The 20,524-nt window shown below is 34.8% G+C and overlaps 3 protein-coding genes and 1 long non-coding RNA gene across 9 annotated transcripts; 3 read left to right on the forward strand and 1 right to left on the reverse strand.

Annotated features, from left to right (window-relative positions):
• The first annotated feature begins 1,581 nt into the window (after window positions 1-1,581).
• Window positions 1,582-6,499, forward strand: LOC132041999 (uncharacterized). Its single transcript, XM_059432663.1, has 2 exons — window positions 1,582-1,851; window positions 6,167-6,499. Exons 1-2 carry the CDS (start codon window positions 1,666-1,668, stop codon window positions 6,356-6,358), a joined length of 378 nt encoding a protein of 125 aa, XP_059288646.1. The 5' UTR covers window positions 1,582-1,665; the 3' UTR covers window positions 6,359-6,499.
• Window positions 6,500-7,719: 1,220 nt separating this feature from the next.
• LOC132047678 (small ribosomal subunit protein eS25-like) lies at window positions 7,720-10,447 on the forward strand. Its single transcript, XM_059438687.1, has 4 exons — window positions 7,720-7,743; window positions 8,384-8,458; window positions 8,545-8,679; window positions 10,239-10,447. The coding sequence occupies exons 1-4, from the start codon at window positions 7,720-7,722 to the stop codon at window positions 10,350-10,352; spliced, it is 348 nt and encodes a 115-aa protein (XP_059294670.1). The 3' UTR covers window positions 10,353-10,447.
• Window positions 10,448-12,221: 1,774 nt separating this feature from the next.
• On the reverse strand, window positions 12,222-18,592 carry LOC132041926 (nuclear transcription factor Y subunit A-7-like). Of its 6 annotated transcripts, none has more exons than XM_059432619.1 (6): window positions 18,455-18,587; window positions 17,582-17,645; window positions 16,477-16,610; window positions 14,379-14,480; window positions 14,124-14,288; window positions 12,222-12,848 (listed from the first exon to the last, which is right to left on the reverse strand). In XM_059432619.1, exons 2-6 carry the CDS (start codon window positions 17,607-17,609, stop codon window positions 12,663-12,665), a joined length of 615 nt encoding a protein of 204 aa, XP_059288602.1. In that variant the 5' UTR covers window positions 17,610-17,645; window positions 18,455-18,587; the 3' UTR covers window positions 12,222-12,662. The 6 variants fall into 6 exon arrangements, with proteins under 6 accessions (XP_059288602.1, XP_059288587.1, XP_059288594.1 ...); XM_059432604.1 differs by having other exon boundaries at window positions 14,379-14,486; window positions 18,455-18,584; XM_059432611.1 differs by lacking the exon at window positions 18,455-18,587 and adding an exon at window positions 18,334-18,428 and having other exon boundaries at window positions 14,379-14,486.
• Window positions 17,832-18,115, forward strand: LOC132041957 (uncharacterized). Its single transcript, XR_009411296.1, has 2 exons — window positions 17,832-17,933; window positions 17,966-18,115. It is a non-coding gene; the product is annotated as an uncharacterized LOC132041957 (long non-coding RNA).
• Window positions 18,593-20,524: the final 1,932 nt, after the last annotated feature.

Consider the following 20,524-nt stretch of genomic DNA (forward strand, 5'->3'; position numbering starts at 1 on the left):
AGAAACCTAAAACAGTGAAAAGAATGAAGCTGGGGAACTAAGCACCTTAGAACTCATTTGGTTTGATAGTATTGGAAAATGTAATTGGATCGGTTCGATTCATCAGAGTAATAATTAGCCAAAAAACCGAATCTTCCTTCTGAAACTCTTTTTAAGCTATTTCTTGAAATTCTTACAAAAATTACATAGTACCGGACTTTTTTTAAGCTAAAACTGCACAATTTGGGGGAAAAAAATCAATTTTTTATGAAAATTGGAGAAAGCCTCAGCTAAAGTATCTATTGTGCAACACTCAATTCATATGAATAATATAAGACGCCAGGCTGACGTGGAAGTAAAGTTTGGCACCCAGGTCATACAGAAGAAAGATAGTTTCAAGTATCTTGCGTCTATTATACAAGGAAATGGGGAGATTGATGATAACGTCACACACCGTATTGGTGCAGGGTGGATGAAATGGAGGCTTGCCTCCGGAGTATTGTGTGACAAGAAGGTGCCACCAAAACTTAAAGGCAAGTTCTACAAAGCGGTGGTTAGACCAACTATGTTGTATGGGGTGGAGTGTTGGCCAGTCAAGAAATCTCATGTTCAGAAGATGAAAGTAGCGGAAATGAGAATGCTGCAATGGATGTGTGGGTACACTAGGAGCGATAGGATTAGGAATGAAGTCATCCGAGACAAGGTTGGAGTAGCCTCGATGGAAGACAAGATGCGGGAAGCGAGGCTGAGATGGTTCGAGTATGTGATATGGAGAGATGCAAATGCCCCAGTGCAGAAGTGCGAAAAAGGCGGCTAGCGACGATTTCAAAAGAGGTAAAGGTAGCCGAAGAAGTATTAGGGAGAGGTGATTAGACAGGACATGACGCATTTCCTGCTTACCGAGGACATGACCTTAGATAGGAGGGTATGGAGGATTCATATTAGGGTATTAGGGTAGTAGGCTAGTAGGTAGTCGCGTTTATCCTTTCTTACGAGTAGTTGTATTGCTCTATAGTTTATGTCCCTTGATTTACTGCGAGTATCATTGATTTATCATGCTTATTTACTTTCATTGTTTCATTTTCATAATTGCTTTGAATTGTTTGCACCAGTATCCGACCTTTCCTATGCTTTTCTCGAGCCGAGAGTCTTTCGAAATAGTCTCCCTACCTAAGGTAGGGGTAAGATACCTAATACACTCTACCCTCTCCCGCCTACGTTGTGGGATTCACTGGGTATGTTGTTGTTGTTGTTGCCATTGCAGAAAGAGATCAATATAAATCTCGTCAAATCTTATTATAAACTATAACATCAAAAATTGTACTAAACACCAAATACAATCAAAAGTACGAAAATTGCAATTTCAAGTGTGAGATCCCATTATTTTTATTTTCCACACTTACCCTTAAATTTAACAGTTAGTTTGTTAAATCTTCGAGGGACTATTTTCAGACCTACCCAAAACATACGGTACCATTTTTGTCATTTTCTCTACCAAGCAGTAGTTACTGCCAACAACTAAAGTTGGGGGTGCAGAGTCACAAATAAATGAAATACAAGGGGTGAAAACTAAAAAGGTGCATTCATATATCTAGAAAAAATAAAATTGACAACAGTTGGAAGAACCCAAAACCCCTAAAACCCAAAAACTTGTAGAATCTGTAGTTGTAGTATTCGCCGGTGAAGATGAACAAGAAGGAGGTATTCAAGCTAGCTAAAGGGTTTAGAGGAAGAGCTAAAAACTGTATAAGAATAGCAAGAGAAAGAGTTGAGAAAGCCCTTCAATACTCTTACAGAGACCGCCGTAACAAGAAGAGGGATATGCGTTCCCTTTGGATTCAACGTATCAATGCTGGAACTCGCCAACACGGAGTATGTACCATTTTGCTACATGGGTTTTTCATTTTCGAAAAGTTTTTGAGTTTTCTTTGGTGTCTTGTAGTCATTGTAATTTGTAAATAACTTGTCTTAGTAGTCTTGGAAAATACCATAGCTGCCCAATTAAGTTAATATTGTATAAGTAATGAAAATACTACGATAAATTTGGACTAGATAGATTATGTTAAGTAGGCATTAAGGGGGTACGACCCCTCTTTAAAACTTTCAATAAGTGTCTGCTTATATAAAGGATCAAACAAAGCAACAGCTGATTGCAGTATACTACCGTTGTATTATCCGATTGATTGATCTATCATTCAATACCAAATTGGTTGGTGAAGCATTATGAATACTTTGTGTCTATTTCATTCTATTCAAGCCTATTTCACTCCAATACAAAACCTGTTATCTTTTAATGCAAATTAAGAGTATTTAAAACTAGAGGTTTGTAAATCTCACACCCATCCCTATGTTAATGCACAAGTCTTTAACCAGCTACAAAGACTCATGGACAAAAGTGGACCTAATGTAAGTATAACAACAATAACTAAGCTTAATCTCAACTATTTTTTAATGTTTATGTGGATCCTTTTCTTTTATTGTGTTATGTTCTTAATTAAGCTCACATTGATTTTTGAGAGATTTTGGGCTGAGACAACTTCTCTCCATGTATAGGTTTACCTCATTTCGTTTAATCATCATAGTAAAGCACCTAACGGACAGTTAGATATGAGGTTTATAAGGACATAGGAAAACCATCTTAGATGACATTCTCTTATTGTATTTTCTATACATTCTACTGCATCCTCTTTTGAAATAACTTATAAACTTGTTCGATAATGTATGATCGTACATCTATCTTAGCATAAACATTTCTCTGACACTCACCTTGTAGATATGTTGGGTTCCAGATGCCCGGCACTCACTCTCGTATAACATTGTTGTCCTCGCAATTATTCTCTAGACTTGTCTTTTTACTTTGTTAGGTATTCTCATATCGCGTAGCATTTTTATTTTTTATTTTTATTAAATAATTGATATCATTAGAAGCAGCAGGCATCAAGAAGATGCAAATTACAAGTAAAGTTAAAGCTACCTAGTAGCATCAAAAAGCAAAAATCACCTTGTTAACTTTCTACAGACAAAACAACAACTATCTTAAATACGGCGAGCTTACAAGGTCCAGAAAGTTTTCATGTGAATCTACAGGGGAGACATTTGCCCAACTAAATAAATACAAAAGGCAGTTTGCTTTCAAGGTTGGTGTTGGGGTTGATAATCCATCAAAGCATCTTCTATTCCTCTCCTTCCATATGCTCCAAAAAATTGCAGCAGGTATCATTCTCCAAATGTTCTTGATGGTGTTATCAACCTTCCAGCTGCTCCAGCACTCGATAGCATTCTTGATGGTATGAGGCATAACCCAACTGATTCCAAAAAGTGAACAGAACATGTTCCAGAAATATGATGCAAATATACAATGCAGAAACAGATGGTTGTTAGTTTCTGCATTCCTGTGGCACGTGTAACATCTATTAGCCGTCCGAGATTTGCTTTTCATAAGGTTGTCCAGGGTCAAACATGCCTCATGAAGAGCAGTCCAGCTAAAACAGATGACCCTGGGGGGCAGTTTGATTTTCCAGACTAGTTTCCGAGGCCATAATCGCGTAGCATTCCTGCAACGTTTCTTTAGTTTTCCTATTGTTATTATAGTTTCCCCCCTCTATTAGCCTTTGGCTCTTTTAGGTTTTCTTTTGAGCCATTAGGCTTAGTTCTTGAACCTTCCGCATGAAGAATCATACCCTTTCTCTTTTGGGAAGAGATTTTGAGCAGTCTCAAGCATCTTAAATAGCTCAACAGTACTGCTGCTGGATTCTGGAAATTTTATGGTGCTTACTAAAATATTCAGCATTGGGATAGGATACCAGCAAGGTTGTAAAGTTACGAAATTAAATTAGGGAGGCCTGGAATGGCAGTCAAAGAGCAAAATTGCAGGACCCTCAGTTTCGGTAGTGATAACAAAATGTGCCTAAGTAAGAGTTAAGCTGAATATTCAGTTTTCATTGTTGATTCATATCATCTCCAATAGACTAAGTTTTCTTAGTAGTGAATAGTTTAACGAAGTACTACTAACTTACAAATCAGGCATCTGTTTTTTGATTGCCTGATTACTAGGGGATTCTGGATGAAGTTTTTGGACTGATTGCATTGGAAGAGACTTGTCTTGCCTTGGTAGGAGGAATATAGCTGGATTATTGTTAACAGGGGCAAGGGGGCACGAGGGTTAGTTCTAAAAGCTGGATTTGCTGCTTTCATCTATAATATCTGGCTTGAATGGAATAATGCAAGGGTGTTTCAAAACAAAAGTAGAAGTTTGGAGGAACTGCTACATAGCTTGAAGACTGGTTTATGCTTCTGGTTTTTAGAGATAAGAAGACGTTGTTTGATTTTAAATGTTCACGGTAATTAATAAACTTTCTTTTAATTGCCAAAAAAAAAAAAAAAAAAAAAAAACACTTACAAATTTCTAGTTATCTTGGACTGGAAAATCAGATAATAGATAGAAGCAATGATTAAGGGAAACATACTTGGTTTGTGAAATCTCGTAGCTCTAGAAATGGAGATATTATGAAGGGAGATGCCTCAGGCATCATCCTTCTAACTTTATCATTTTTATATGAAAGATGGAGTGTGTAAATTGGGTGCCTTATTTCTTTAGCGTGAAGTGATAATTCAATAAGCACAATTTAACAATGTAAGATCTTTCTTCTTCTTCAAAGAAAGACATTATATTAGATGACCGAATATAAACCAGGAAATGCAATTGGAATTCAGGAGTATTTTACCAAGTACTGGGGTGGGTTTTTTTGGGGGGGTGGGGTGGGGTGGGGGTTGTGACCGGGTGGCCTGACTTTTGGTAGGAAAACAAAGTTTCAGCTGTCAATGCTAATATGGCTGCAGAATCACAAAGTGGAGTGTGTGGTAGACAAATATCACTAATAGTTTCTTATACTCGATATTCTGCTATTTTTCAGAAGCAACATCATACTTTTTGATGTGGTTTGGTGACTTTCTTTTGATTTATGATCCTGTTAAGCTTTCCACTATTTGCTTTAGAGACTTGGACGTGGAGGATTTCGGAAAAAACATACATTTTCTAAGTTCTGCGATGGGTCTAGGTAATGTTGAAAACAGAAACACAGTTGTGAAATCTTGCAAAATCAAGCTCTTTAAGCTGCAAGTTGCTTTCCAAGGCCGCCACCATCCTAGTATTTGGAATAATACATCTGCATAGAACACTGAGATTTTGGAGTGCCCTAGTATCCTCCTTCTACTCTTTATCTTTTTTTTTTTTTTTTTTTTTTTTTTAAAGATAATGCTGGTGTTAGGACAATTTGTGAATATTTCACCAGGTACCTATTACGTCCCACCGACATAGGTATTGGATAACTTTGTCCACCAAGGTGGCTTAGACAAATGGGATGAAATCTTCTGCTCTTTATCCTTTTTTTAGCACTGTGGAAATCAATATTTCTTTGACACTTTTGACTATCCAAATGACATTGAGACAATGCCATATATAGCTCATAGCTGGAAAATATTGCAGTGGTTCCTTGATATGATTAGAAGAAGAGAACGAAATATTGTGGGTGCCTCAGAGGTGTCTGTAGGTGACATGAAAAATTCCAGAAGTGACTTTTAAACTGGCACAGCTATACTTCGGTCGTTTATGCATGTGCCATACCTGCCGGCTGCTACCATACATGTCAGATATTAATTGTGAGATTCAGTACTTCTGGTTATCATGTTGTTGGCGCCATTGGGTTAATCTATGTGCTATTGTTATCGATAGCCACATTGCTTCTAGAAGGATTTGTTCCCTTGATTAGATTGTTTGGCCTTATGACCATTTGTTTTTTCTTTTCTGCATTCTTCTATTTACTGTTGTAATCCTTTTTATTCCAAACTTATCAGTAACAAAAGCATATGAAGCTCACTCTCTTTCTGCTTCCCTCTCTTTTGCTTGAGTTCAATCAGAAAAGAAACAAAAAACCAATTAGAAGATGATTTAGCAGGGTACTTTTAACTGAAGTAAACTGCTCTAATAGGTTTGTGGGAAGTGACATGAATTTGGCCATTGGCATCACTCTTCCTGTCAACTAATTATATCTGATGTTCCTAAATGATACTATTCATTAGCACATCTCACTACAAGTAAACAAGAAACACCTTTGTGTCATCTACTGAATGATTTTGTGATTTGAGTTCTGAATTATTTCCTGTTGTTTAACCTTTACTCTAATTCCAGGTAAATTATGGCAATTTCATGCATGGGCTGATGAAGGAGAACGTACAGCTGAACAGGAAAGTCTTGTCAGAATTGTCGATGCACGAACCATACAGCTTCAAGGCCCTTGTGGATGTCTCTCGCAGTGCTTTCCCCGGAAATAAGAAGGCCATAGTACCTCCAAAGAAGGAAGGGCTTGCTATTGTTCTTTGAATAAATTTCCTGTGTTCTGCTCTATGTATGTTTTTCTTCTATTTTAGGCATAATTTTGTGCTAGCATTTGTGTTAGCTAATAACAATGGTCTTGAAGACTTCTGTTTCCTCTTTAGTGCTTGAATGAAAATTTTAGAGCAACCATTCTGTCTTCTGTTCACCTTTTTTGTTTTTTTTTTTTTTTACCCCTTCCTCTAGGAGCTCCCTTGGTGACTCGAAGCCACAACCTTCGAGTTGGAGGTGAAGGGTGCTTACCATCTGAGCAACACTCTTGTTAATCATTCTGTCAATCATTTGAATATGCTTTAATTTAAGTTAGTTGGGTTGGCTATGTGCAATGTTGGCTATATGCAATTTCTTTACTCATTTTGCTTTATTATTCGACTCTAATTATTACTAGATAATTTATTTTTAAGAGGTGAAGACTTTAAATTTCACACTTATGGGAGATACAAGCCTTTTTAGTAATTCTTAGTTGAGTCTACATTGATTTGACCAGATTGTAAATTCTTTAAAGCAACTATTTTCCATATGAATTTAGGTCTACTTTGTCCTTTTTTAATACATTCAATCATCATAATGTTGTTCCTAGAAGCTGTGAATTCGGAATTCATGTGGGACATGGAAAAATCATCTCAGACAACCTTCAGTTTTATTTTTTGCGGTTATACTTGAATACTTGAAAAAGTAACTACAAGAAATAAGAGGATTCATTGTTGCTTGATGATCGTGCGTTCTAATCCACCTTCTATTTACTTGATAAAAAATAAAAATAAACTACAAAAAGTAAATTTCAAAATACACCTTTTAAATCCATCGTGTGATTAGAATGTTTTTTTAAAAGATCACTTTTTATTGTAATTACAACGTATTTTTTAAAAAACTTTTTTTTATAACATAGGGGGCAGGAGAACGGGATTACAATGTAGGATTCGAACCCTCGCCAACAAGATGAAAGTTCAGATAGCCAGCTAACTGAGCTACTAGATCCTTACAATTATAACGTATCATTACCACCAATTGTTGATTTTCCCCGTGTATTAGAGAGTCTTTAACATTTTGACCGCTTAACAAAATCTGTAAGAAAATGACCTTAGTTGCCCATCAGGCGTAAGAACTAGTTGTTCTATGTGCATAAGTTAGTTATGCGTATGAGACAACAATTCAACATTTCAAGAAGTTACAGACAATGATCGACTTGTGAGCAATTGAGCAACACAATCAATTTCTATGACTAATAATGTGGGTTCACTACATTGAAATGTGCCAATTTCATAGGCAAAATTAATTTATCTCGAATAAAAGATAACTTATAAAACATTTTATTAATCAGGATAAAAAGTTTAAAATCACCCCTATGAATGTCATTCCTGCAAATCACTCGTGTAATTCTACGTAACAACGAGCACCAAACAACCTCGAATAAGCATTAAGGGGACTTTTACACTTCATATCCCTTCATTTGAATTTATATGAACCTATTTTCTTATTAGTCCACGCAAAAAAGAATAACCCCTTTCTATATTTAGAAACAATTTACCTTTATGCATTGATTTATAGCCACACAAAATATATGTGGCTCATTTAACATCACAAGTTTAAAAGTCTTCTCTTATTTCTTAAACTTCGTACCCAATCAAATAGGTTCACATAAATTAAAACGGAAGGAGTATATACATAAAATATACATATTTTATACATAGTCGTACATTTGACTAGCTAATAATGTAATTGTTTTGGGCCAAATGGGGAACTTGCCCTAAGTTAAGCCCATAGCCATCAGTGCAGTAGCCCATATTTCTAGAGAATAAATTAAGCCCATAGGAGGTGACCCAATAAAAACCCTAGAAACCTCAGATCTAGGTTTAGAAATAGCGCCTTTCTCTTCAGTCTACTCCTCAGTTGCCCTAGCCTCTCCCCCTACGCAGTTCTTCCCATCAATGGTAAGCTTCTGTACCGCTACTATGATTAAGTTTCCTATGTAATGTTTAGCATTATCTTTGCTGAGAGTAATTATTATTGCAGGCTCCTAAGAAGGCTCAGGCTCCTCCTCCATCTTCCAAGCCCGCCAAATCCGGTGGTGGCAAGCAGAAGAAGAAGGTCATTTTACCCTTTTATTCTCTCTTGTTCAAATTATTTGCTTTATTTGAGGGGTATTAATGTTGGGGGGGTATTTGGATATGCAGAAGTGGAGCAAGGGAAAGCAAAAGGAGAAGGTCAACAATATGGTTTTGTTCGATAAGGGTACTTACGACAAGCTTATCACTGAAGCACCCAAGTATAAGCTTATCACCCCTTCCGTCCTCTCCGACCGTTTGAGGGTATGTATCTGTCTTATTGTTCTATCTTTAATTTGAAGTTTGTGTTTTTGCCATGTGAATATGCTAGCTGCATTTTATCAATTGTGGGTCATTAAGGGTATTCTTGTTTGTTTGAGATACAGTGCCTAGGGTTCTGTGTGTTAGTTTGGAAATTTGTCGAATAATGCAAAAAGAGATAACAACTTTTCAGGTGTTGGGGTGTATATTTTCAAACTTTAATGGTGACAATTGTGTATGAGTCTAATGGTTTAGTTTTGGTTGAATTGTAGGAGAAGTAAGTTTATTTTTGTTTTCTCTGAAACAGAATACAGCTACTCGAATATTGATTTGGGAGAGATGGTTTTAATTTGTTTCAAAAGTCTGTATTTTGGAAAAAGAAACTCAGTTTCATGTGGTTAAAATAACAGATTCGGGCTGATTAAACTTTTTATAATCTAGTACACTTGTTTATAAAATCATTTTGTTGAAAGGGAAAAGAAGAATTACTTTATCGAAAAAAATATTTTGGATCAAAATTTAGGTTCTAAAATAGAACAAGGGCCAAACAAAAAGTATTGTTCTACTACTCAGAACAAAATGTTGATTTTGTTTTGATAAAATTTAGAAAAGCATTTTTGGTTTACAAACTGTTTGTTCTGTTTTGAAAACTGAACATATTGTTTGATTCTTTTAGAAACAAATAAAACACAATTAGCTCTTTTATAACAATTCTGAAAATACTTTTTTTTCCTCAGAACCGAATAAACAACTCTAAGTGACCGTTTGGATTGGCTTATGGCTATTGACTTGGAAGCCAAAAGCCATAAATTAGGAATTCTAGCTTATGACTTTTGACTTATTTTTGTTGTTTTGGCTTTAAAACAAGTGGTGCTTAAAAGCACTTTTTAATTTTACCCAAACACTACAAAAGTACTTAAAAGATATTTTGACTTAAAAGCACCTAAAATAAGCCAATCCAAACAGGCTCTAAGCTGGGTGATTTTCAAACCAAACATGCCTATTGGGTTCTTTTGAGAACAAGAATAGTGAATTACGTTTTGGTAGTTATTCTCAAAGCAAAAAGAGCTTGTATTTAAACATTACCATTCTAAAAAAAGAGAGCTTGTATTTGGTTAAAAGCAATGGGCTAAGGTATTCATGCAATGCCCACTATTAAAAATGTGGCAAACAACATTCTAAAATCGCATCTCTTTTGTTTTTCTTGGTACAAGCTTTTCATGAATTTTTGTCTGGTATTATCTGAAGATTTTTAGGACTCTGTGGCCTAATTAGTAGTTGTATTATTATCTGAAAATGTTTAGTATGGTGTTTTGCCCATCTATACTTCAATACTAATTACAGACATGAAAACACACCAACACTAATTCTTCATAATGTAAATACAAATGCCCAATTGGTTTTCTAAAATAGTTCTTGCAGAACCATACCGTCTGGTAATCTAAACTCCAGCTAATACTGTAGTGGAGTGTCCTGTTATTGGCTTATGGTTTGTTGCAGATGCATTTTTGACATGGTGATAATTTTTTATGCTAAAGCTGTTCATTTGATTGAATTTGCAGATAAGTGGATCCCTTGCCAGGAAGGCAATTAGGGAATTGATGGCTAAAGGGTTGATCAGGATGGTGTCAGCTCATGCTAGCCAGCAGATTTACACCAGGGCTACCAACACCTAAGCCTTGAGATTTAGACTTTGTTGTTTAATTAGCTTCAGTTTGTTTGAAACATTTTGTCAAGACATAATTTGTGTTATGAGTTGAAGATTTTTGACCGTCTTCCTGTTGGGTTACTCATTGGATTCTTCATTCTTGTTTTTTGTTTATGAATTGTGCATTAGTTTATGGGTAGAGTTATTTCTGTCTTATAATATCTGTTTACATATCAGGCGGATTGATAGGTAACTTTTTAAAGATTTTAGCATTGAATAGTTCTCACATAGATGTTCATTATCTGTTGAAGATCGTGTTTAACTGAAATATATTGTCTAATTATTTGGACGCCAGTCATTTAAAATAAATACTGGTGGAGTATATCTTCTGTTACCACCCAAACTTGGTTTCTCAAAGCTGATGTTCGATCAGTAGGTCAAATTTCACTGAATTGTACGTTAAAAGATGTCAGTCTCGCAACCATATCATATTTCACCTGTATCCTTTGTTTTTTATTATTCTCATCAATATTAATAAAAGAGCTTTCCTTGCTCTTAAATTGAATCAGTCATTTCTATACAGGTTATCGGCCTAAGACCTTTTTTTAAGTGATCCGCAGGACCTATAGTTGAGAAACAAAGTCCTTTCTCAATGCAATCACTGAAATCTGGGAATCATATTGGTGAACTCGATTACCGACTTAAAGTTCACAAAAACCACCAAGGCAGTGCAAGAAAAAAGTATCCAAAAAAGAGTAAGATCAGGACAAAGGAAAACTGAAAGAGATCCCACTCCATTAGGAGCTTCTTTATAGAAGAATTCCATGAGTCCAACCATGGTAAGCATGTCTGCTATTCCAGCCACACAATATTGGAATGAAAGCTAGAGAAGGCTAATAAGTATGGATCTATCAAAGCTTGATCCCTTCTTTTCACCTCAATGACTCCAGCTATACTCATTGATATTACTGTGAGAACCAAGCCAACGCCTAGGCGTTTAAGCTGAGTTATACCTGACATGACTGGCTAATTCAAAATTTTAAGTTTATATATGTTGGACCACGATTCATTTTTGTTTATTAGGTTTTGGATAGAATATTTATACATATTAGATGAATTTTCTTAACACAAATTCACTTGTTACTCTGATTTTTTATCCAATTGTTATGCTAAATTGGTAATAGTTGAAATAACTTGCTAAAGTCTTTGCACCGTTTGGATCCTGTTATACATAACAATTGGTTAATAAGGTAACAAATTTTTTATGTAGAATTTGTTTTGGTCGACTGAGCCAGCGTAGAGGATCACATACGAATGTTACTTGGGCTACAGTAGTAAAAATGTGAATGAAGAACACAAAGATTAAGACTTGAAATACGTCAATAATATTTTCCTAAAGTGATGTTTGCTCTCTCTCCTTTGTGAGAATGTTATGAGTTGAATGCAAATAGCTTTATTGGATGTGACAAGCCTTTTGATATTCTACTAAGCAAATATTGGAGAAATTCTGATTAGTAACACAAGAAATATAAACTTAATCTTTTACGTGTATAAACTTGGACAACAAAGAGTTTGAGAAGAATGGTTGCAAATAGAAGAATGTTTCTGCCAAAAGTTTATGTTGAAAGTAGTCCCAAAAGATGAAACAGAACTGTTTTATAGACAAAAGTGGTTATCAAGACAAACGGGTGGTTAAATATAGTTACTAAAATGATGAAATGACACATTCTTTCTTTTTAATACACAGTTTCTCATTTAAACAATAGCTAACAGCTACTACTCACTCCTAGTATCTCTGTTTTTAGGTCATGGTGTAAACTAACAGAGCTTAATATTTCCAAAAAGGAATATCTAGAAGTGAATATAAATGATATAAGACCTGCTGCTTGGCAAGACATAAGAACCAGAAATCACAGTGGACCTTCCTTATAACAGATATATTGACACAGAATGCATTGATGTTAAAAAAATAAGATCCATCAACTAGCAGCATTACAAGCTTACCTTCCTAAATTAACATGCACATGTCAAACATTATAAGTAACTCTACTTTCTGACTCGATATAAGCTACAGTTGAATTAATCACAAAGTAATTACAAAAGGACAACAAAGACTGTCTACAAACGAAGCTAAGAAAGACAATATTTTAAGAATATACGTCCAGCGACCACTTTGTAACTATCAAACAAGTAGCCTATTCTGATCTTTCTACACTGAGATAAACATACAGAACACCATTATCACCCAGATTTTCCCCAGCTACCACAGTTTCACTTTGACGAAAGCATGCTGTTTCTATGGTCCACAAAGTCCTTGATATTGCATTGTTGCAAAAAATCAAGAGGCATTCTCTGAAGAAGCAACCTCGTCTTTTCCAGACTTGTGATTAATGTTGACCTGTGATTTATCACCAGATTCATCCTGTTTCTGCTGGTTATCAGTTTTATTTGCTGTCAGGAAACGACCCCCACATCCTCTTGCTCTTTTCAATGCATGCAAATGACGTGATTCATGCAAGTAGGGCTGCAAGATTATTTCGCACTGTGAGCCTCCCAAGGTACTGGTGCCGGAAAAACATAGCCTCAGAAACAGATATTAGAACTTCTATCATGGGGTAAGGCACCTTATTACCAACTGTATGCTATTGGATCTGGCAGAGATGTTTCCAGCACAGTTGATAATCACCTTTGAGCTATTTATTAGGGAGTAAAAGACATGATCGATCAGAACCCATAACTTTCCACACACACACACATTAATCATAGAGGAAATGGAATTTTTTTTATAGGAGAAAGATCCCTAATTACGAACCGGGAACAGAATTACTTTGTTCCCCAGCACCAAATTTAGGGTTTTCTTAAACATCTAATGATGTTCCCAAAGATTAGAGCAATCTGATGTCTCTTTGATGGACAATTGATCAATACTATAGAACTATAGATGTTCTAAAAGTAAGAGCTTTTGTTGCATCAGAACCTTTGGATAATGTATGTGAAACTAAAATGGCATCCTAGTAACTATTTAGATCTTTATGTGTAGCAACAGAAAATAGGGGAGATTAAAGTTACTGTCCAGAAAGAATATCCATTTGAGAACTTGCTCTGCTGTCTCTTCATGCTCTACTATCCATACTCCACTCAGTATATATATTATTAGTATCGGAAATTTTATGACTTTGGTGTCGTTTAGTTGGGCTCATAAGGAAACACAACCATGGTATAAAATTCTGTGTGACAAATACAACATTTAGTTTGCAACATAGAACTCTACGTTACTAAAGTACTGTGATATTTCCAGTATTAGATTCTGCAACACTACTAATATCGGCCTATGCAGAAATCTATGTAATTACTTTATGTGGGATAGAATGCAGATATTAGTATACCAAGAAGTATATAGACAAAGATGCCCTCAAAGTAGATATCCCTGAATAAGAATCCCTATACTGTTATTTGATGTTCACCAACCCACACATTATTATTCACCGCATAATAATTCCTATATATTACTAATGGCATAATGATTCACATGTTAAAATTCTAACATAACTAATCCGTGAACCAAGCGAACCCTGTATGTGTTATTAAAATAGCACCAAAAATGCGCAGACCCTTAAACTACGTGCATAACTTGCAATTTTAATGTTAAAAGGCTGTTAAACTAGGAAATGATAAATCAGCAGATGAACCACAACCAAGCTGTCAGGTTGCCTGTACTAACCTGTCAATTGTAATACTGGACTACTGAAGCAATATACTTTAACAAATAACAAGACAAAACGCATTTTCGACAAAATACCTTCCTAGCTTTCAGAAGTTTCCTTTCTGACTCAGCCTTCGCGCGAGATTGTCGACGCCTCAAGATGCCATGATACTGTTTTGCATTGACAAAAACAGGTTCGTCTATTGCGTCTGATGGCAAAGGAACACCAGCTTGCTGAATTCCCATTAGCTGAACGTGAACCTGACAGAAAATGGCATAACTAAGCTCTCAACTTTATAGGGATATTTCTCAGATGTATTCCAAATGAAAAGTGTTACGAAAATCTAATACCATTGGTTGTGCTGGATAAGGTTGTGTAGGATAAGGCTGTGCATCGTATGGTGCAAAGATGCTCCGGTAGTACGGGTCTGGATAAGGATAAGCTGTTTGAGCCTGCAACTAGTGAAAAATTGATGCAGATATATATCAGAAAAATAGAAGCAATAGAATTATCACCAAAGTGTAAATATAAAATTAATAGACACTGAAACAGGCTACAAACACTCCCTAACACTTAAGGATCTGTAATCTCCATCAGAAGCCTCTAGTTAAAGACTGTTCAATAAAAATCGATGTCTTACTAAGAATGCTTAAGATAGCAGGGTATTATGTGTGTCAAATGGAAGACAGGGAGGGAGATAAAACATCCGCTTCCAGGTTAATCTAGGACAATCTTTATGCAGCAGTCTCTCCAAATAGGGAACAGCGGATTTTCAACAATTGTAGCACTAAATTCCATTCACAGAGCTGAAATGATGGCAAAACTTAAAAGGTTTCATTTAACAAGTATTTACAGTATAACTAACTCTATACTTCAAGCTGCTGCATAAAGAGTCTACTTGATTCAGATCATCCCATTTCTACTTGATTCAGATCATCCCATCTAAGGTGTTCAAAGAATTCTGCTAGTGTAACTCTCCTATAGGACACAAAGACTTACCTTAAATGAAACTCTAGGCCAATAGACCTACAAGAAAATTTTAGCCAAATTGTGGCAAGTGCAGTTGTAGAGCAAGAGTGACAAACAAATCTCGCAATCTGAAAACGAAGCAATGCCTTGAGAATTAGTTCCAAATTAACACAGCTTGTAAAACAGGATGTTACTTAAAACCAAATTAAGAGATTAAAATTAAAGTGTTTGTGTCTAACCCAATCATACCAATTTGCAAGACCAATGAAAATACCAGAAGACAAGCCCAAAATGGAAAATCAAACTCTTTCCCAAGGTCTTCAGTTATGATTGAAAAACCCACACATGACGGATCATAAATATTGAGAAGTCACGAAATACATATTCTCAATGTTAGAACATCACTATTCAAAAATTTATGCTACTTACATAAGCACACACTAGACAGGGTATTCTTCCCACAACTGAACATTCTTATTAGTGGTTCTAACTCCTATCAAGAGAAAGTCATCAAATAGTCAAAAGTATTATCTTATATACGCACAAAAAGGTCATTCCCTATATTCAAGAAGTATGCAAATTTTCTAATTCCCAGTCAGAGGCTATCAGCCCTTATTATCAGCCAGGTAGACAACATGACAATCAATAAGCAGAAATATCTCCCATCCTACTCCCGGACACATTTGTATTACTACAAAGACTTGATGCATTAATCTGCCTTTTCTTAGGTTCATATTCACCTATTACTTTCTCAAATAGTCTGAACGACACCAGTGTATTCCGTTATGCTATCAAATAAGCAACTTTCGTCAATTTATAGGTTGACATCAAACATCTGACTATTCATTCATACATCTAAAATTACTTTCACAAAAATATAGCCTAGGCGTCCTTTGCTCAAATGAATTCATCTGTAGGTACAGAATCCATTAGCGCAGTCATAGTTCCATTATGCCCCACATTAACGTATTTATTATCAACTTGGGCTTTCACGCTTTTACACATTCAATTACTTGGGTGACTTATACACTCGTTCCTATTACAAGTTTTCAAAGTGGTACTGTCAAACAAAACAAGTGCAAAGTGGTGTACTCTGCTAATCATCAAGGAAGATCAGAACAATATAACATATTCTTATTATGACCATATATGAACATGTGCACTTCATCTTACGAAACAAAGAAGCTTATTAACAAGTGCAAAAATGATAATACTGAGAGAACCATCGTCAATATATCTACATGCCCTAACATTTTTTGTTTTTAATCAGTTAATTCTTGAGATATCTATAGCCTATTTGACGAGACCCCAAGTTGAGTCAAGATAACACTTCTAGTATCACATCTGATCGAATGAACAGGATGGGGGTTGCATCTGTCCGCAAGAATAATTATCAAGTAGAAGAAGATATCAAATCAGGACTTAATAGTGATTTTTCAGAAATCTGGCGGTGGAAGTTAACACGTGCTTCAAATATACCATATCATTTCCATTGCCAAGTTGAGTGGGCATCACATAGTGCATATTTGGTGCTATGGTGCCAGGGACAGACATTCCAGTTGCAGGGGATGAAGACTCGCTATGATTCTCTGGCTGTTCACTCTCACTACCATCTGAAATTTATTGCAGTAGCACAGGAATTAGAACCTTTTGTTCATGTAACCAAACACACAGCCAAATTACTTTAACTTCCTTCTGCTTTTGTCTGAGTTTACTATGGTTCTTTACAAATTGAATGTGAAACAAAAGCATATACAGACAATAATTAGATTTTTTTGAAACTGAAAAGACAGTAATTTCTTTTCTTCTTTCATGATAATTCCAACTCTTTTTGATAAGTCCAAACTTCTCAATGATAACAAACAATGAAAGCATCAAGAGAATGTATTAAAATATAATCAGTTTAACCAGTGTCATCGAACAAGTACTTCTGAATCTTGACTACCTATGCATACTGGGATTTCGCTTCACAACAAATGAATTATCTTGTATATTTTTTTACATCCCTTTCACAATACTTATAAAAAAATAAAAAATAAAACAAACTTCCACAATAGTACAAAAAATTCTCAAGCTGCACATTTGGTGTCATGAATGTGCTTCATATCAGAAAACTGGAGGAATCGCACAAAAAATTGTGCAAGATTTTCTTAGCAGGGGAGGAAGGGGTTATATCATACTCCCTCCGGATCAAAAAGAGTCCACTTAGCCATTTGCACACCCCTTAAGAAACTACTCAGTCCAAGAAAAAAATATATAATTTGACTAAACTACCCCTAATTAAATAGGCATTGGGATTTGATCACATAACACTTAATAGGGGCAAATCTGGAAAGATAAGGTTAATTGTTTCTTGATTTAATAAGTGGACACTTTTTTTGACCCAAGAAAAAAAGGCTTAAGTGGACACTTTTTTTGATCCGGAGGGAGTACTATATGTATAGAAGAGCAAGGCTACGAACATCACTCAGTAATTGAAAGGCGTGAATCAAGCTAACTTCGCGATCAACATAACACAGTTAAGGGGTCGAGAAACAAATTTATACCGCCGACAAAATAGCGTACCAGAAAACTAGAAAATAACCTGAATGATAATGAAGCGAGGACGTCATGACGCTGCTTGCCACAGAATTCCCAAATTAACAAACCTATGCAGTTAACAAAAGATGGATCAGAGAAATAACACCACACTCTATATACCGCAAAATATGTATATGCACAAGCATAAATAATTCCATACAAAACTTAAATTGAACCTTCAGATATAATGATCAGACTTCTTCCATTGTCATGTCTCAACATTTCTACACATAAAACCATTTCCTTCAAACAGACAAATTACAGTCAACCTTAAAATTACATGGATTTTCACATATTCCAGTTAGTGTGTCCAAGAGTGCACAATTCAAACCAAAGTGTCACGAGTTCGAAATTCAGTTAACAATGTAAATAGAAAGAAAAAAAAAAGGGTTAAGTTTCTCAGTGAAACAACAAATAACAGAGTTAATTATTCATATATTTAAAAGAAAATAACAGAAGTTGCGAAGCTCAAATCCAATTTTCCGTTGCTTTCGAGATTTCTTCATTTTCTTTGTTGCGAAAACTTGCAAATTCTAAATTCAACCTTGAAAAATGAATTACAATTAGGCAAATGAAATAAAAGCCATAAATCAAACTGATTTTCTTCAAAAATACATTTTCAGCACATAAACTCATTTTCTTCAACAAAAAAAAAAAAAAAAAAAAAAAAAAATTCAAATCGAAATACAAATTCCCTACATCGAATTCACCGCATACATTAACTGAACACAGAAACAACTTAAACGAAGGCCTCACACGTGAAATTGAACATGCAAACACAAAATTGCAAAGCTCAATTCCTCAATTTTTGGTTCCAATATCCACTTTTTTCCCCTGAAAACTTATATATTTGTGAATAAAGGAAAAAAGAATTTACCTAATTGGGAGAGCTTCAGCTATAGAGCACAAGTGGTTTAATATCTGTAGCTTTCTGTGTTTGGTGTTGTTTTGTTTCTCAGAGCTTTATGGTGTGTTGGCAGCAGCTGGGCAAGTTTGGAACTGTTGTTTCTCACTCATGAGTCATGACACCACAATTTACCAAAACTCTTTTAACTTTTTACAGCCAGTTTATGAATTATGATACACGGTCAAAACTCTTTATAAGGGTAGATTTGTCTGAAAATTTTATAGCTGTTATAATGACTATATCTCATATAACTGTTATAAATAAAAGTATGCAAATAAGAATATATTTCTTATAATAATCTGATTTGGTCTTGTAAAATTTTAAATTAAAAATAGATTAATTACAACTACCAAAATCAAGGAAATAAGTATCAAATGTATACATAAACGGTAGATAGGAAATACTAGGTGATTTTGAAAATTTTCAAGACTAAATCAGATTACTACGAGAGATATACTTTTTTCCTTTTAGATACTTCTACTTGAAATTTATAATGTGCATGACATTAATGGTGATTATCGTTAATATTTTAATATATATTTTTATACCTAATATATTTTTTACAAAATATTATTACATAATATTTGAGTATGACTGTTATATTTCTTACAAAATATTATTACATAATATTTGAGTATGACTATTATGGAGAGGTAATTTTTATAAATAGTGTACCGTTATAATGAATGTCACTGTTGTTATAGTTAGAATGCTGTTATAGAGAAGTAAAATATAACATGAAAATCGATTCCGGAGAAGACTGAATCGTTATAGTGAAATATTGTTATAACGAATGACAATTATAGAAAAGCAATTATAGAAAGGTTTTGACTGTAGTATTGGTTTTCACTATTCTTAGCTTCTTTTTTCCTTTTAGTTTTCTTCTTTCTCTCTTTAGAAACTTTTTTTTCTTTTATAATCATTTAATATTCTGAATCTAATAATCTAAGTAATTTAGATCCACATGGCGTAAAGTTCATTCAGAAACTCTGGTTAAGAATGAAAAGATTGGTTTATCCATCACAAATCTTGATGGTGAAACTATACTCTAATAGGGCTCGTTTGGTTGGGAAACAACTTATCCTGGAATAACTAATCCCGGGATAATTCCGGGATTAGTTATTCCACCCTCAAGGTGGGATAAAATAAGGCTACAATCTCGGGATAACTAATCCCGTGATTAGTTATTTCGGATTTTTATTCCAACCAAACATGGAATAAGGAGACATTAAAATTTTATCTCGGGACTATTTTTGCTTATCCTTCAGACCAAACAACCCCTAGGTTATCCCAAAATTACCTATCCTGGGATTAGTTATTCACTGTAGTTACATTATAATATATATTTATGTTAATTTTATTAACTCTAAAATGGAGTCAATAAAATAATTATTCTACATGTATACAGGGAAATGCATGTCTCATATATAATAATTCGGAAGATACTCAAAATTAGTATCACTAAAATTTCTCGCCTATTATATTTTGCATAATTTTAGGCTAATTAGAGACGGTACTCAAAAAAGAAATGAAGAAATTTCAAACAGCATAATGCATAAATGTTATAGGTAGTATCTAAAATATTTTGAATTTGGATTTAATGCATATGCAGCCTCCTGAACTTGTTATTTTTTTATTTTGGTACCTCAACTAAGTGTTGTTTCCATTGAACTCCTAAACTTGGCCTCAAGTGTGTCTATCAAACACAATCCAACTTACATAACATATATGGTGAGTTTCATTTTCTTTAGCGTGAATGTCAATCGCATCCTATGTGAAAAATTCAATCAATTAAAACCTCTCACGCATTTTAAGAACCAAGCGATTCAGTCAACCAGGAATTGAAGACCAGCCTTTTGAGATTGATTTTGAAGCTTTTTTGGGATTCTGGAATAACATAATAGGATTTGGTGTGGCTTAAAAAGGCTTCTTATTTTCCAATTTTGGTTTTCTTATTTTTCAGTTTTAGTTTCCAATTTTGATTTCTTATTTTCCAGTTTTGTTATTTGATTGGTTTAAGTGATGCTTCTTCTCTTGTAT

Source organism: Lycium ferocissimum, chromosome 2, assembly GCF_029784015.1.
Source record: "Lycium ferocissimum isolate CSIRO_LF1 chromosome 2, AGI_CSIRO_Lferr_CH_V1, whole genome shotgun sequence".
Taxonomy (NCBI): domain Eukaryota; kingdom Viridiplantae; phylum Streptophyta; class Magnoliopsida; order Solanales; family Solanaceae; genus Lycium; species Lycium ferocissimum.

Coding starts and splice junctions, on each gene's coding strand:
- LOC132041999 (XM_059432663.1), top strand. CDS start 1,666: ATGAACAAGAAGGAGGTATTCAAGCTAGCTAAAGGGTTTAGAGGAAGA. Junction 1,852..6,166: donor CTGGAACTCGCCAACACGGA/GTATGTACCATT, acceptor CTCTAATTCCAG/GTAAATTATGGCAATTTCAT.
- LOC132047678 (XM_059438687.1), top strand. CDS start 7,720: ATGTCATTCCTGCAAATCACTCGT. Junction 8,459..8,544: donor GTGGCAAGCAGAAGAAGAAG/GTCATTTTACCC, acceptor TTGGATATGCAG/AAGTGGAGCAAGGGAAAGCA. Junction 8,680..10,238: donor TCCTCTCCGACCGTTTGAGG/GTATGTATCTGT, acceptor TTGAATTTGCAG/ATAAGTGGATCCCTTGCCAG.
- LOC132041926 (XM_059432604.1), bottom strand. CDS start 17,609: ATGACGTCCTCGCTTCATTATCATTCAG. Junction 14,487..16,476: donor TTGGCAATGGAAATGATATG/GTATATTTGAAG, acceptor ATTTTTCACTAG/TTGCAGGCTCAAACAGCTTA. Junction 14,289..14,378: donor CTTATCCAGCACAACCAATG/GTATTAGATTTT, acceptor ATTTTCTGTCAG/GTTCACGTTCAGCTAATGGG.